The sequence below is a fragment of the Chiloscyllium plagiosum genome, unplaced genomic scaffold (genome assembly GCF_037043375.1).
Source record: "Chiloscyllium plagiosum isolate Xiang-an unplaced genomic scaffold, Cpla_swu_hap1 HiC_scaffold_51, whole genome shotgun sequence".
In the NCBI taxonomy this organism is placed as follows: domain Eukaryota; kingdom Metazoa; phylum Chordata; class Chondrichthyes; order Orectolobiformes; family Hemiscylliidae; genus Chiloscyllium; species Chiloscyllium plagiosum.
In genome coordinates, this window is record NW_028270189.1 from 16,074,043 (window position 1) to 16,092,263 (window position 18,221).

Below are 18,221 nucleotides of genomic sequence, written 5' to 3' on the forward strand. Positions count from 1 at the left end.
GCATGCATTCCTGTAGAAATCTGAACTCAAAAGCTGCATGAATTCATGTAAAACTCTGTTATCTTACTTTTTAGATTAGAGTCAATCTAAAGATTATGGTATAGACAGAGAACACAGAGGCTAACAGCTTCAAAATATTGTCTAACTAACACTCGTTGTTACTGCTAACCTGAGAATGAAACTTTAAAAGAAAATGGTTTTGTGGTAGACACATGAAAGAAATGAAACTATCATGATATTCGAACAGATGAAAGACTCAACAAACAATCAAGGTATTTTTCAATGTATAATTTCAGTTACATTACACTGTAAATTTTTGCGATAAATTCTGTGCCTTACAAGTGTGTCCTCCACTATCACCCGATGAAGGGCAACGCTCTGAAAGCTAATGTACTTCCAATTAAAACTGTCGGATGAAAACCTGGTGTTGTGTGATTTTTGACTTTGTACACCACAGGCCAACACCGGATTCTCCAAATCATGACTAAACAAACAGGCTCAGTTAACCAGTTCCACACATCATTTTTCATATCACTATAAAAGGGAACATTTACCGGGTTTGGAAGGAATGGATGAGGGTTGCTGAGGGATAGACCAAAGATTTTAAAATGTTTTGCATCTTTTTTTAAAACTTGTATATGAGAGTATTAAAAGGCACTGCAGTGGTCTATATATGTTCCACTCTGTTTATGAAAGGACGCAGTTATAAAATAACAGATCGGTTGCATAAAAAGAAGTCAGGTAGGCAAGTTTCTAGATACCTTACCCCAAAGTATAATATTTATTGACCAGTATGAGGCTGCTCCTGGTTTTAAGTGCCCTGTTATCAAATCCTTTTATTACCTTGAGACAGAGCATTGAGATTGCTGCTCAGCAACAGGCCGAAGCATTTCTGTCTCTATGGGCCTCTTACAAATGGATACGAGAAGGCCATTCAGCCCATATTAGCCTGTTGCTACTTGAAAAGATGGAAATCTAAAATATTGGCACATTTTGCCGACAGAATCATTCAAAACGAAGAGATGTGTCGCTGCAGCTGTATGAGGTGTTACTGAGAGGGCACCTGGAGTACATTGTGTTGTTTGTGTTTCTGTAACTGAGAAGGGATGGACCTCCATCAGATACAGTTTAATGGCTGCTCATAATCCACGGGTTGCTGCGTCATTTAATGTCTCGGGTCTGTTATACAAAGACAGGAGGAGGCCATTCATGCTTTCCAGTCTATTACAGAGGGCCACGAGGAGCCCATTCAGCCTCTCGACCCTGTTATAGAGGGGCAGGAAGTGTAAATGTAACTTTCAAGTCTGTTACGCATAAATATTAGTTTTAAATTAGTTTTGGAATAGGAAAGACCTGATGTAAACATTAAGGTTCTAACTTTGAATACGGCCAACTTTGAAAGAGGGAGGCGAGCCCTGTGAAAGGCTGATTGGAATACCCTATTCACAGGTAAAGGGATGGTTGGAAAACGCAAGGCCATCAAAACTTGGTTTCAGTGAGTCCAGAGCCAACGTGTTCCCATTAGTGAGAGGATCAAGGCTGGTGGGTGCGGGGAGTGCTGGATGTCTAGATATATTGATGGTCTGATCAAGGTAAGGAAGGAGGCATATGTCAGATAAACAGAGCTGAGATCAAGTGAATCCGGAGAGGTGTGTAAGGGCAGCAAGTGTACAGTCAATGGGGATATCAGGCCAGAAAAATGTGGACAAGGGATGGCTTTAGAAATACGGTTAACGAGGCATTGAAGAAATTATACAAATCCTTTAATGTGAAAAGATTAACTAGGGAGAGAATAGGGCCCCTTTAAGATCAGTAAGGCTACCTATGTATGGAACCACAGGAGATTGGAGGGATACAAAACAAGTATTTGTCCTCAGTATTTAATGTGGAGGAGGTTACAAGAGCGAGAGAATGAAGAAATATATAGTGTTACCTTGAAAGTGTCTATATTACAAGGACGTGGTGGACATTTTAAAACACATAAAGGTGAACAAATCTCTGGGACCTGATCAGTTGCTTCCCACATATTTGTGAGAAGATAGAAGATAGATTGCTCAGCATTTTGCTGATATATTTGTAACATTGATTTCCACAGGTGAGGCATCAAAAGACTAGAGGGCTGCTAACATAGTGTTATTATTTAAGAAAGTAAGGGAAAAACAGGTAACCATAGATCGATCAGCCTGACGTCAATGGTGACGAAATCGTTGGAGGGGATTTCGAGGAAAAAGATCGATATGCATTTGGAAAGACATGGACTGAAGAGGGCTTTGTAGATCACATCCCACTGACTTGGTGGAATTTTTTGAGGAAGTGATGAAGATGATTGATGAAGGCAGGACAGTGGATGTTGTCTTTATGGAATTCAGTAAGAAAAGCAAAATGTTCTGCATGGTAGACTGGTTAGCAAGGTCAGACTGCCTGGAATCCAGGGAGAGCTCGCCTGTTAGATCCAAAATTTTCTTGAATATTGGAAACAGGGAGTGACAGTGGACATTTGTTCTTTAAACTTGGAGGCCTGTGACCAGTGGCGTGCCGCAAAGATCATTAATGGGTCCACTGCCCTTTGTCACTTATACAATCATTTGCATTTGAGTATATGAAGTATGGTCAGTAAGTTTGTAGATAATACCAAATTTGGTGGTGTAGTCGACAGTGAAGAATGATCTCTCAGACTATAACGGAACTTTGCTTAGGTGAGCCGAGGAGTGGTAGATGGAGTTTATTTTAGTTAAATGTGAACTATTACATTTTGGCAAGACAAATCAAGGCAAGACATATAGGTAGGGTTATGACGAAAGCTGCCAATCAAGAAGAACTCCATCGAAATTATCGAATTCCTACAGTTAGGAAATAGGCTTTTCGGCCCATCGAGGCCACACCGAACCTCTAAACAGTATACCACTGGACACCCCCGACCCTATCCCTCTGAGCTTGCATTTCCCATGGCTGATCCACCTCGTCTACACATCCCTGGGTACTTCACGCAATCTAGCATGGCCAACCTACCCTTACCTGTATATCTTTATACTGTCAGAGGAAAACTTAACATCCGGAGGAAACTCATGCAGACATAGGGTGGATGTGCAAACTCCACACAGCCAATCAAGGATGGAATTAAACCCAGATTGCTGCGCTCTGAAGCAGCAATGCTAGTCAGTGAGCTGCTGTGTCATCTTGTGGTGCAGGTTCTTCGTTCCTTGACACTGCCGTTACAGGTAGATAGCGCCGTGAAAAAAGGCACTTGGTGATCTTCCCTTTTTGGTCCGTGCTTTGAGTCTAAACATTTTCACTACATGTTACATCTGTACAGGACATTGGTTTGGCCACTTTTGTAATACTGCCTTTAATGCTGGTCTCCCTGCTGTCGGAAAGATGTTGTGAAATCTGAAAGGGTGCAGAAGTGACTTAAAATAATGTTGCAGGTGTTGGATGGTTAGAGTTACAGGGAGAGTTTGAATAGGCTGTGACGATTTTCAAGCGTTGAGGCTGAGGGGTGACCTTAAAGACGTTTATAAAAGCATGAGGGGCATAGATAAGGTAAACAGTCAACGTCTTTTACCCAGGATAGGCAAGTCCAAAATTAGAAGACAAAGGTTTAAGGTGAGAGGAGAAAGATTTAAAAAGGAACATGAGGGACAACATTTTCACACAGAGACTACTGTGTGTATGGATTGAACAGCTAAAAAGAGGTGGTGGAGGCAGGTAGAAGTACACCATTTAAAAGGAAATTGGATGGATACATGCATGGGAAGTGTTTAGAGGGAGATGGGCCAAGTGCTGGCAAGCGGGACGAGATTTATCTAGTATATTTGATTGGTACGGACGACCAGACCGAAATGTATTTGTCCGTGCTGTACATCTCTGAGACTCTATTGCCTCTTGAGTGTATAACACAGGAACAGGAGGAGGCTATTCAGCTTCTGAATTCTGTCAGTCAGCTTGTTTGTTCAATTGCTGAGAGTAAAATACAAAAATACATCATTCAAATTTTGACGGTGTTTTACAAAAACAGGAGAAAGGCTTTTAGTCAAGAGAAGCTGTAAGGAATGTGAAGAGGCCATTCAGGCCCTCAACTCCATTCCACAGGAGCAGCAGGTGAGTGCAGAGCTATTGGAACCTGTTAGTCAGTAGCAGGAAGAGGACGTCTATTTTCGCAAACCATGGATCAGGAGGCAGTCACACAGCTACTCAAGATTGGGACACAGGAACAGGATGCAGTCATTCAACTGCTTGAGACTGTGACACAGGGACAGGAGGGAGTCACTCAGAGCTCGAAACTAGGGTACAGGGAAATATGAGGTTAGTGAGGCCCCAGCATCCTGTTGTGCAAGGACAGCAGGATGTGACTCACTCCCCTCCAGTATGGGACACTGGGAGAGAAGGGGAGTTTGCTTGGAACAAATAGAAATATATGAATAGGTTGCATTAGTGGTCCATTCAATCCTGGCCCAACATTCACTAAGACCACGGCTGATCTGATTGTGATTCCCTCATTCCATTTTACGGAGACGCCCCTCTCTGCAGCCTCTGCTCCGTTTCTTGGTCATGTTGCAGACTCAGATGCTGCAACAACACTCACCATGACTCATCCAGAAGGATGGGTCTAACCGGATGAGTCAGGATTTGAGGGGTCCAATGACAAGAATGAAAACACAACGTAAAGGTATTGTCAGATGTTTCGTACTCTCACATTCACAATCCAACTCGCATAACCAGCCCATCCATGACATATTCAGGATGGAGCACTGTGTCGATCCGGCTCGTGTACAGCTGTATGCAACCCAGCAATGTCCAGAGTGAAACACTATGCAGCCCACACCAATGCTTGATCTAGAACATAGAACATAGAAGAATACAGCGCAGTACAGGCCCTTTGGCCCTCAATGTTGCGCCGATCCAAGCCCACCTAACCTATACTAACCCACTATCCTCCATATACCTATCCAATGCCCGCTTAAATGCCCATAAAGAGGGAGAGTCCACCACTGCTACTGGCAGGGCATTCCATGAACTTACGACTCGCTGAGTGAAGAACCTACCCCTAACTTCAGTCCTATATCTACCCCCCCTTAATTTAAAGCTATGCCCCCTTGTAATACCCGACTCCATACGCGGGAAAAGGTTCACACTGTCAAACCTATCTAACCCCCTAATCATCTTGTACACCTCAATCAAGTCACCCCTAAACCTTCTTTTCTCTAATGAAAACAGCCCCAAGTGTCTCAGTCTTTCCTCATACGATCTTCCTTCCATACCAGGCAACATCCTGGTAAACCTCCTCTGCACCCGTTCCAGTGTCTCCATATCCTTCCTATAGTATGGCGACCAAAACTGCACACAATATTCCAGATGCGGCCGCACCAGAGTCTTATACAACTGCATCATGACCTCAGGACTCCGGAACTCAATTCCTCTACCAATAAAAGCCAGTACGCCATATGCCTTCCTCACCGCACTATTTACCTGGGTGGCAACTTTCAGAGATCTCTGTACTTGGACACCAAGATCCCTCTGCTCATCCACACTACCAAGTATCCGACCATTAGCCCAGTACCCCATCTTTTTGTTATTCTTCCCAAAGTGAAACACCTCACACTTAGCTACATTGAATTCCATTTGCCACCTTTCTGCCCAGCTCTGCAGCTTCTCTATATCCTGCTGTAACCTGCCACATCCTTCCTCACTGTCAACAACTCCTCCGACTTTCGTATCATCCGCAAACTTGCTCACCCAACCTTCTAACCCCTCTTCCAGGTCATTTATAAAAATGACAAACAACAATGGTCCCAAAACAGATCCTTGCGGAACACCGCTAGAGACGGCACTCCATGAAGACACTTTGCCATCAACTACTACCTTCTGTCTTCTTCCATCCAGCCAATTCCTAATCCAAACCTCCAACTCACCCTCAATGCCATATCTCCGTATTTTCTGCAGTAGCCTACCATGGGGAACCTTATCAAACGAGTACTAAAATCCATATATACCACATCTACCACTTTCCCCTCATCAACCTCCTTCGTCACCTTTTCAAAGAATTCAATAAGGTTTGTGAGGCACGACCTGCCCTTCACAAAACCATGCTGACTATCCTTGATCACATTATTCCTATCCAGATGTGCATAAATCCTATCCCTTACAATTCTCTCTAAGACTTTGCCCACAACAGAAGTGAGACTCACCGGCCTATAGTTACTAGGGTTATCCCTACTCCCCTTTTTGAACAAGGGAACCACATTTGCTATCCTACAGTCTTCTGGCACTACTCCTGTAGACAAAGAGGACATAAAAATCAAGGCCAATGGCTCTGCAATCTCCTCCCTTGCTTCCCAGAGAATCCTAGGATAAATGCCATCAGGCCCAGGGGACTTATCTATTTTCACCTTTTCCAGGATTTCCAACACCTCTTCTCTACATATCTCAAAGCAATCCATTCTACTTATTTGTGACTCAGTATTCACATCGACGACAATGCCCTGTTCCTGAGTAAATACTGAAGAAAAGTATTCATTCAGTGTCTCCCCAATCTCTTCCGCCTCCACACGCAACTTTCCACTACTATCCTTGACTGGACCTATTCCTACCCTAGTCATTCTTTTATTCCTAACAGAGCTATTGAAAGCCTTAGGGTTTTCCCTAATCCTACCGACTAAGGACCTTTCATGTCCCCTCCTTGCTGGACTAAATGTTCTATAATCCTGGACTAAATGTTCGGTGTGGGGAGCTGTGCAGTCCGAACTGGTTCATTCATATCCAAACCCAGGCTGTTGCATTGTTCGATAACACTGTGTTAGATCACTGCCCAGTGTGCAGAAACAAGTAACCAATGCTGGAAGTGACAGAATGTGCAGTTCCCATCCATTTCTAGCTCCATATCTGCACTGTACCTTGACAAGGGGTGCTGCAAATGTGAAAATCAATGTGAGGAAGAGATATAAATGGAAACAATTTAAATACCAATAGTTCTGATTAAGGCGCATATCACTCTAGTATTTAAAGTTGAAATAACTGAGATAATATCCAATGAGGTTATGTGAACGGTGCAAAGAAGTAAGAGGGGGATGGTGATGTGATCGTGGTTGCACTATAAGCCTCCAAATAATCAAAGGAACAAGAGGAACAAATATTCAGGGAGATTGGTGAGACTTGCAGGAGCAATAGGGTTGTCATAATAGGTGATTTTAATTTTCCTATTAAAATTTTCCTATTAAACCCTTCCAGAGGGTTAGGAACTTAGATGGAACGTAATTTCTTAAGTGTGTTCAGGAAAGCTTCCACAAGCAATATAGAGAGGTTCCTATTGGGAAAGGGACAAACTCGACCTACTGTTGGGAAATAAGGTCGCATAGGTGACAGAGGTAAAGTGGGCGAGCATTTTGGGAAGAGTGACTAGAGCGGTATTAGTTTTAAAATAGTAATGGTTGGGACAAAATTGGTCCACAGAATCAAGTTCTAAATAGGGGAAAGGCGTATTTTGTTGGAATTAGACAGGGGATTGCAGGGGATGATTGGAGTAGTTTGTTTCAAGGTAAAAGGATCCCGGGAAAGTGGGAGGGCTTCAAAAGTGAGACATGTTCCTATATGTTCCTGTGAGGATGAAGGGAAAGTGAGGCTGGAAGAGAGAACCCTGGATAACAAGAAATATTGAGGCTCTGACCAGAAAAAAAGGAGGCGTGGCTCAGGCAGCTGGGACCAAGGGAATCCCTGGAGGTACACAGGGGATACAGGAGTTTACTGAAGAAGGAAATCAGCAGGGCTAAAGTGGGGTATGAGATAGCCTTGGCTGAGCAGATTAGGGTGAATCCAAATTCATTATAGTAAAGAAAAAGAACAACCAGAGAGAGAATAGGACGCCTTTAAATCCAAAATTGGCACGCATATGTAAAACCTCAAGAGATGGATGAGGTCCTCATTTTCTCCTCTGTGTTTATCATGAAGAAAGACATGAAGACCTGTGACCTTTGGGAGGTTAGTTGTGATATCTTGGTAAAGTCCATATCACAGCAGAGGTGCTGATGGACATATTAGAAATCATAAAGTCAGACAAATCTCTTGGTCCTGACCAGATATATCCAAGAGCACTGCAAGAGGCGAGAGAAGACAGTTCAGGGGCCAAGGACCCGGAAGACTGGGCGGTAACAAATGTGCCCTTATTAGAACATAGAACATAGAAGAATACAGCGCAGTACAGGCCCTTTGGCCCTCGATGTTGCGCCGATCCAAGCCCACCTAACCTATACTAACCCACTATCCTCCATATACCTATCCAATGCCCGCTTAAATGCCCATAAAGAGGGAGAGTCCACCACTGCTGCTGGCAGGGCATTCCATGAACTTACGACTCGCTGAGTGAAGAACCTACCCCTAACTTCAGTCCTATATCTACCCCCCCCCTTAATTTAAAGCTATGCCCCCTTGTAATACCCGACTCCATACGCGGGAAAAGGTTCACACTGTCAACCCTATCTAACCCCCTAATCATCTTGTACACCTCAATCAAGTCACCCCTAAACCTTCTTTTCTCTAATGAAAACAGCCCCAAGTGTCTCAGTCTATCCTCATACGATCTTCCTTCCATACCAGGCAACATCCTGGTAAACCTCCTCTGCACCCGTTCCAGTGCCTCCACATCCTTCCTATAGTATGGCGACCAAAACTGCACACAATATTCCAGATGCGGCCGCACCAGAGTTTTATACAACTGCATCATGACCTCAGGACTCCGGAACTCAATTCCTCTACCAATAAAAGCCAGTACGCCATATGCCTTCCTCACCGCACTATTTACCTGGGTGGCAACTTTCAGAGATCTCTGTACATGGACACCAAGATCCCTCTGCTCATCCACACTACCAAGTATCCGACCATTAGCCCAGTACCCCATCTTTTTGTTATTCTTCCCAAAGTGAATCACCTCACATTTAGCTACATTGAATTCCATTTGCCACCTTTCTGCCCAGCTCTGCAGCTTCTCTATATCCTGCTGTAACCTGCCACATCCTTCCTCACTGTCAACAACTCCTCCGACTTTCGTATCATCCGCAAACTTGCTCACCCAACCTTCTAACCCCTCTTCCAGGTCATTTATAAAAATGACAAACACAATGGTCCCAAAACAGATCCTTGCGGAACACCGCTAGTGACGGCACTCCATGAAGACACTTTGCCATCAACTACTACCCTCTGTCTTCTTCCATCCAGCCAATTCCTAATCCAAACCTCCAACTCACCCTCAATGCCATATCTCCGTATTTTCTGCAGTAGCCTACCATGGGGAACCTTATCAAACGCCTTACTAAAATCCATATATACCACATCTACCGCTTTCCCCTCATCAACCTCCTTCGTCACCTTTTCAAAGAATTCAATAAGGTTTGTGAGGCACGACCTGCCCTTCACAAAACCATGCTGACTATCCTTGATCACATTATTCCTATCCAGATGTGCATAAATCCTATCCCTTACAATTCTCTCTAAGACTTTGCCCACAACAGAAGTGAGACTCACCGGCCTATAGTTACTAGGGTTATCCCGACTCCCCTTTTTGAACAAGGGAACCACATTTGCTATCCTCCCGTCTTCTGGCACTACTCCTGTAGACAAAGAGGACATAAAAATCAAGGCCAATGGCTCTGCAATCTCCTCCCTTGCTTCCCAGAGAATCCTAGGATAAATGCCATCAGGCCCAGGGGACTTATCTATTTTCACCTTTTCCAGGATTTCCAACACCTCTTCTCTACATACCTCAAAGCCATCCATTCTACTTATTTGTGACTCAGTATTCACATCGACGACAATGCCCTGTTCCTGAGTAAATACTGAAGAAAAGTATTCATTCAGTGTCTCCCCAATCTCTTCCGCCTCCACACGCAACTTCCCACTACTATCCTTGACTGGACCTATTCCTACCCTAGTCATTCTTTTATTCCTAACATACCTATAGAAAGTCTTAGGGTTTTCCCTAATCCTACCGACTAAGGACCTTTCATGTCCCCTCCTTGCTGCTCTTAGCTCTCTCTTCAGGTCCTTCCTGGCTACCCTATAACTCTCAATCGCCCCAATTGAACCTTCACGTCTCATCTTGAGATAGGCCGCCCTCTTCCATTTAACAAGGGATTCCAATTCCTTATTAAACCACGGCTCCCTCGCACGACCCTTCCTCCCTGCCTGACAGGTACATAATTATCAAGGACACTCAATAGTTGCTCCTTGAACAAGCTCCACATATCATTTACACTCTTGCCTTGGAGTCTACTTTTCCAAGCCACACATCCTAAGTCATGCCTCACCGCATCATAATTTCCCTGACCCCAGCTATAACTCTTGCCCTGTAGTACACACTTATCCCTCTCCATCACGAGAGTAAAAATCACCGAATTATGGTCACTATCCCCAAAGTGCTCACCTACCTCTAATTCTAACACCTGGCCTGGTTCGTTACCCAGAACCAAATCCAGTCTGGCCTCACCTCTTGTTGGCCTGTCTACATATTGTGTCAGGAAACTCTCCTGCACACATTGAACAAACACTGACCCATCTAACGAACTTGAGCTATAGCTTTCCCAATCAATATCAGGAAAGTTAAAGTCCCCCATAACCACCACCCTATTACTGTCACTCATCTCCTGAATCACCTTCCCTATCCTTTCTTCTACGTTTCTAGGACTATTGGGAGGCCTGTAAAAGACTCCTAACAGGGTGACCTCACCTTTCCTATTCCGAACCTCAGCCCAAACTACCTCAGATGGCAAGTCCTCATCCATCGTCCTTTCCACCACTGTAATACTACTGTAATACTTATTGAAGAAGGGTTGCAAAGAAAAGCCTGGGAAAGATAGACAAGTAGGCTTCGCATCTGTTTTCAGTAAACCGCTTGAGAAGCTTCTGAGAAATAAGATATGCATGCATTTGGAAAGACAGAGTTTGACTTGGAGCAGTCAGCATAGCTTTGTGCGTGGTGGATCATGCCTTACAAATTTTGTTAGAGATTTTTGAGGAAGTGACCAGGAACGCTGACAAGTGCAGGGTGGTGGACATAGTCCATATGGATTTCAGTATGGCCTTTGATAAGGTTCCACATGGTAGGTCGCTCTGGAAGGTTAGATGGCATGGACGCCAATTTAAACCTGCAAACTGGTGACACAGTTGGCTTGACGTCATGAAGCAAATGGCTATGGTGGAGGTATGCTTGTCAGACTGGAGGCCTGTGATTAGTGGAGTGCCTCAGTGGTCGGTTCTGGGTCCATTGCTGTTCGTTATCTTATACCAATGATTTGGACCAGAGTGCACAACGCAAGGTTAGTAAGTTTGCAGATGACTCTAAATTAGGAGGCATCATTTACAATGAGAAACATTATCAGAAATTGCAGCAGTACCTTGGTATGCTGAGGAAGTAGGCTCAGAAATAGCAATTTGAGTTTAATACACAGAAGTGTGGCGTCTTGCATTTTGGAAAGTTAAATCGAAGTAGGATTTCAATGATGAATTTGAGACCCTTAAGGAGTGTAGTGGAACAAAAGGACGTTGGAGATCAGGTGCACGGTTGTCTGAAATTTGAGTCACAAGTACGCAGGACAATGAAGAAGGTTGTTGGCTAAGTGGTCTTCATCAGCACATTGCGTATTGACGTTGGGACGTTATGTTGCAGTTGAACAGGATGTTGGTAAGGCTGCAGTTGGAGTATTGTGTTCAGTTTCGTTCACCTTGCTTTCGAAAGGATATCATTGAACTAGAAAGAGCGTGGAAAAAATTTCGAAAGATGTTTCCTGGGCTAAAGGCTCAAAGTTATAGGCAGAGGTTGGACACGTTAGAACTTATTTCTTTACAGCATAGGAAACTGAGGGAATTCTTATAGAAGTGTAGCTCTTATAAAATCATGAGAGGCGTGCATGTGGTGAATACTTCAAATTTTTTTCCAAGGATGGGGAATCAAGGACTAGCGGACATCCATTAATGATTGGAAAGGATAAAAAATAGAAAAAAGAAACTGAGGGGCAACCTTTTTACACAGAGTGTGGTACGCATATGGACTGAGCAGCCAGTGGAAGTGATTGAGGTGGGTACAATAACAACATTGAAAAGGCATTTGGATAAATACACAGATAGGAAAGGATTCGAGGGATACAGAGCACAGGCAGGGAAATGGGGTGAGTGTTGATTGACATTTTGGTTATCATGGACCAGCTGGACCAAATGACCAGTTACACTGGCAGTCTCGTGCAGTATGACTGTAAATGAGTGTGTTTTGGGGTGGAGACAGGGTCGGGGGGAGACTGAGAAAAAATGTCATGCAAGGATATGTTCACAGGTTTCAGAATGCTGAAATGAAGACATTTCGATCGTATCCTGCAACATGGGTAAGTATTTCGAAGAATTATGAGTGAAAGGGATATTGCTGTGAGTTCAGGCGATGCAGAGTTTTGGATGAGCATTTGGTTCTGCAGCTTTGTAACTGGGAGTGAGGACAGCAGGGTCTTTGCCTCACTGGACTGAATCTGACAAAAAAACTGTCGCAGTTACATTTTCATTAAGTGTGACAGAGGGATTGTCTGCACAAGGCCGAGCTAGTTTCCTGGTGGTATCTTACCAAACTCACTTCATTAACTACCCACCCCACTCCATAGTGTCCCCCTCATACAATGCCATCCCGATTCTCCAACCCATCATGACTGGAGGTACTCACCATCGCCGGGAGGCCCCGGATATTCTGTGATGCCTGGCACTTGTGCCATCTTAAAAAGGCCAATGGGTACACGGTTGTGCTTTCTCAATTCAGGTCTGCCCTGCACAGTTTACCTCGAGCATGGCAGCTAAGTGGAAATTACACCACGGATTGTCAACGGGGGCACAGAGGTCCTGGTAGATGGGCTAGTACAGAGGGGGACCATTCTCTTCCCAGAGGGTTCACACCAACAGACCCACCAAGCATGGTCTGAACTCCTCACCCAGCTCAGTGCAGTGTGCGGTCTGAGGAAATGTCCAGCAATACAGAACAAGCATCAATAACCTTCCCCGCTCTGTCAGGATAAGGGTCACCGTATTCTCTCTGCTTCCTCACACTCACTGTATATCTGTTATAGCACCGGCCCCCGAACAAGGCTCATGCTCCACCACTCTCACTACTGCATGCATCACCTTTCCTCTCTTTCTCTCTTGCCTTTCTAATGCCCCTCCACACAGTTCTAAAATATTCTGGAGGATGCCAATTATGGAATGTTCCAGATAATGTTCCAACTTATTCCCACTTACAGAAAAATGGCTGTGCCCCAGTGTGTATCACGTAAAATGGTGGAGTAGAGATGTACGTTTTTCAAATCACACACAATTAAAATCCATCATCCGGATTCAGTACTTCAAATATGCTCCAACATTCAATACGTTCGGGGGTGATCCGATGGTTTTCTCAGCTCTGTGTTAGAGGAACATTCAGTCATTCAACCCCCAGGTTCCTGTTACTGAGCAGACGATTCTCAGACACTTTTTACCCCGGATTTCTTCTAGCATGTGTTCAGAAGGCATTTCCCATGGGGACGGACTCTCCTTACAATACATTTCATCTACTTTATAAATTCATGCAACAGTCATCATGCTTTCCACAGACCAATCAAAAACATACACTTATTTTATGGTTATCGGTATCAAACCACAATTAGTCATTCTGGTTATTTCACTCGCCTTATTGTATTCAGCCAAAGGCAGCTTCCAAAAACTTGACTCATTATAAAATGCAATTTCTGGCAGAGAACATTTTTATCCTCAGCCGTTATCATGACGTTTATCTCAAATATACCTTTTACCTTGTCATGAAAGTTTCTCTTGCTCTTTGTGACTGATTCTGTGTGTAACAGTTATACAGTTTGTGATGCAGAGGGAGGACACCAGCGCAGGTTCAATTCCCCACACTGATAGCGGTTACCATGAAGGGGACGGTCTCTCAACCTCACCCTGTCACTAGGGTGTGGTGACCCTCAGGGTGAACCACCATGAGTAGTCTTTGTAATGAGAGTTCTTCGGGACTCTATTCTATCAATTCTGGCATTTTAACTTTTTAACAAACATTTTTTTATTGAAAAAGATTTTTTTTTATTATTATATTAAACCAATAACAAAACAACTCAAATAACTGAACAAAATTACACCCATATGCATGTACATACAAAACAAGTTGAAATCTCTAAATGGACAGAAGAAAAAAAAAAAAAAGAATAAATAATAAATAAATAATACGGCTCAGCATGACAAAACCATAGTTCTCGTTCTTCGAGAGCATTACACATTCATATGTTCATAATTCTTCATAAAAGATTCATGAGACAATATCCTCACGGCTATATAAAAGCCCCTTTTAGAGTAGCAGAGAAGCTTGTATCGCGGTAATCCAAAAAGGATTGCCATATTTTATATAAATCTCTGCTTTTTGGTGCACCATACTAGTGAGAACGTCCAAAGGGATATTCTCCATGACAAGCTTACAACCACCCAACAGGTCCGGGGGGGTTTCAGACATCCAACATAACAGAATATTTTTCCCAGCACAGGAGATATTAAACGAGTATTTTGCATCAGTATTTATTGTGGAAGACATAAAAGGTAGGGAAATAGATGATGACACTTTGCAAAATGTCCATATTACAGAGGAGGAAGTGCTGGATGTATTAAAATGGGTAAAGGTGGATAAATACCCAAGGATGTCTTGAAACGGGTCCCCAGGGCCTGATCAGGTATACCCTAGAACTCTATGGGAAGCTAGAGAGTGATTGCTGGGCCTCTTGCTTGAGATATTTGTAACATGAAAAGTCACAGGTGAGGTGCTGGAAGACTGGATGTTGGATAACGTGGTGCCACAGTTTAAGAAGGGTGGTAAGGACACGCCAGGGGACTATAGACTAGAGAGCCTGACGTTCGTGGTGGGCAAGTTCTTGGAAGGAATCCTGAGGGACAGGATGTGCATGTATTTAGAAAGGCAAGGACTGATTAGGGATAGTCAACATGGCTTTGTGCGTGAGAAATCATGTCTCACAAACTTGATTGAGTTTTTGAGGAAGTAACAATGAGGATTGATGAGGGCAAAGGGGTAGATGTGATCTATATGGACTTTAGTAAGGGTTTTCATAAGGTTCCCCATGGGAGACTGATTAGCAAGGTTATATCTCATGGAATGCGTGGAGAGCTAGCCATTTGGATACATAACTGGCTAAAAGGTAGAAGATAGAGAGTGGTGGTGGAGGGTTGTTTTTCAAACTGGAGGCCTGTGACCAGTGCAGTGCCACAAGGATCGGTGCTGGATTCACTACTTTTTGTCATTGACATAAATGGTTTGGATGTGAGCATAAGAGGTACAGTTAGTGAGTTTGCAGATGACACCAAAATTGGAGGTGTAGTGGACAGCGAAGAAGGTCACCTCAGATTACAACAGGAACTGGACCAAATTGCCAATGGGCTGAAAAGTGGCAGATGGCGTTTAATTGAGATAAATGCAATGTGCTGCATTTTGGGAAAGCAAATCTTAGCAGGACTTATGCACTTAATGGTCAGGTCGCAGGGAGTGTTGCTGAACAAAGAGACCTTGGAGTGCAGGTTCATAGCTCCTTGAAAGTGGAGTCGCAGGTAGATAGGATAGTGAAGAAGGCGTTTGATATGCTTTCCTTTATTGGTCAGAGTATTGAGTACAGGAGTTTGAAGATCATGCTGCGACCGTACACGACATTGGATAGGCCACTGTTGTAATATTGCATGCAATTCTGGTCTCCTTCCTATCAGAAATATGTTGTGAAACTTGAAAGGGTTCCGAAAAGATTTACAAGGATGTTGCCAGGGTTAGAGGATTTGAGCTACAGAGAGAGGCTGAACAGGCTGGGGCTGTATTCCCTGGAGCGTCCGAGGCTGAGGGGTGACATTATAGAGGTTTACAAAATTATGATGGGCATGGATAGGGTAAATAGGTAAAGTCTTTTCCCTGGGGTCGGGGAGTCCAGAAAGAGAAGGCATAGGTTTAGGGTGAGAGGCGAAAGATATAAAAGAGACCTACGGGGCAATTATTTCACATAGAGGGTAGTACGTGTATGGAATGAGCTGCCAGGTGAGGTGGGGGAAGCTGATACAAGTGCAAAATTTAAGAGGCATTTGGGTGGGTATATGAATACGACTGCTTTGGAGGGTTATGGGCCGGGTGCTGGCAGGTGGGACTAGATTGGTTTGGGATATGTGGTCGGCATGGATGGGTTGGACCGAAGATTTCCATGCTTTACATCTCTATGACTCTATGACTTATACTAATCTCTGTTCTTTGGTGCACCATACTGGTGAGACAGTCCAAACGGATATTTTCCATGAGGAGCTTACAAAGACCAACAGCCCCAAGGAGTTTTCAGACATCCAACACAACACAATAAGTTTCCTAGCACAAAAAGTAAGGATTTTTTTCCCCATGCATAAGGTACTCTGGGCAGGCCCAGGAAAAGGGAAACCGCGTCCATCTCCAATTCGGTCCACAAAGCCCACTCTGTCAAACCTAACACAGTGCTCCAATATATATGAAGCCTGCAGCAGGACCACATGCAATGAGCAAGAGTGTCTGTAGTCATTCTGCATTTAGGACATGCTGAAGATACTCCTACTTTGAATTTTGAGAGAATCTGACACTGGTGTCAGATTCACCCTCTGAAGAATTTACAACTGCATGGAATGTGTCCTGTTACAGATCAAAATCCTTTGAGCATTTTCACAAATATTCTCCCATGTCTCCGAAGAGATCTAAACCCCCAACTCTCTCGCACAGACGTCACGAAGCTGCATAGCTTTATCTGAGGGGACATTATCCAACTGATGACAAAGGGGACTGACAGAGAGTGTATTCTTAGCAAAAAGTATCCACTTCTCTGTATCGGATCTATCGGTCTCTGTTTTTTTTAAAAATCAAATCTCTAATCTGGTAAAAAAACAGAAGAAGTCTCTACTAGTTTGCGGACCCGTGTAATTTGATACCACTGTCTACATTTTCCTCTACGCTGCAAATTGTTGCGCATTCCTCGAAAGTCCTTAATTCTGTGGGGAAAATCCATCTGTGGGGAAGAGTGTTCCAAAGACTCTCAGCACTTTGAGAAAACAAATATAAACTTTATGATCTGAGTGTGAGAGTATTTTTTTTTCTGTCTCCTTATCTGGGAAAGGATATAATTACATTGAAAGCAGTTCAGAGATATTTCATTTCACGTATTCCTGGGGTGAAGGGAGTACATTATGAAGGCTTGAACAGGGTACTCTTGGAATGAGAATGAAACATACAAGACCTTGATAAGTGTGGATTAGGTATATACCCGCTGGGTGTTTGTATAGGCCAAATTTGTTGTAATTGTCATAGAACCTCTGCAGTGTGGAGGCAGGACATTCCGTCCATTAAGTCTGCACTGATGCACCAAACAGCATCCTACCTGGACGTGGCCCCCTACCTTATCCATGTAACCCTACATTTCCCATAACTAACCCACCTAACCTACACATCCCTGGGCACTATGGGCAACCACTTTAAAATACACATCTTTGGACTGTGGCAGGAAACTGGAGCACTGGGAGGAAACCCACACAGTCACGGGGAGAATGTTCAAATTCCACATAGAGGGTCGCCCGAGGTTGGAATTCAACCCAGCTCCTTGGTGATGTGAGGAAGCAGTGCCACCCACAGATCCACCATACTCCTCTGTTAGTTCTGTTAGTAACTTGTGGCTGACTAAAGAAATCGGCCTGACTTCTTATCACTGAACCTAACCCAGTCTGAGACCTTTATTATCGGCCATATCACCAACCTAGTTACCTTTAAAATTTGTTGTGAGCAGTGGAGGAGTGGGAATAGAAAAGGAAATAGTGACACCCTTCATCTTCAGTCACAAATGGAGTGAGAAGAAATTCACAAAGTGGGAATTCAGTCGAGTGGAAATCCTCTTTCCCAGAAGTTTGGGATGGCTGAATCTTGATATGAGATCGAGGCTGGCTTCATGTGATTTTCCATAGACCGGTGAATAAGGGATAATGGTACTTGGAGAGAAAAGTGCAGCTGGGACAACAATAAGATGAGCCACGATCTCATTTACTGGTGGAGTAGTGTCAAAGGGCCGAATGGCCCACTCCTATCCCTCAGCCCTGTGTTCTGATGTTCCATTCAGCCCTTCGGACCTGCAAATTGAGGCCACTCCGATGGTTAGGTGTAGTTTTGGAAATGTACT

The 18,221-nt window shown here is 43.8% G+C and overlaps 1 protein-coding gene across 1 annotated transcript in view; it reads right to left on the minus strand.

Moving 5' to 3' along the window:
* LOC148135024 (putative G protein-coupled receptor 139) overlaps positions 1–12,734 on the minus strand; it is a 104,008-nt gene extending 91,274 nt beyond the window's left edge. The window contains exon 1 of the mRNA XM_087985239.1: positions 12,686–12,734. Within this exon, the coding sequence (XP_087841365.1) occupies positions 12,686–12,734 (49 nt within the window). The remainder of the gene's footprint in view (positions 1–12,685) is intronic.
* Positions 12,735–18,221: the final 5,487 nt, after the last annotated feature.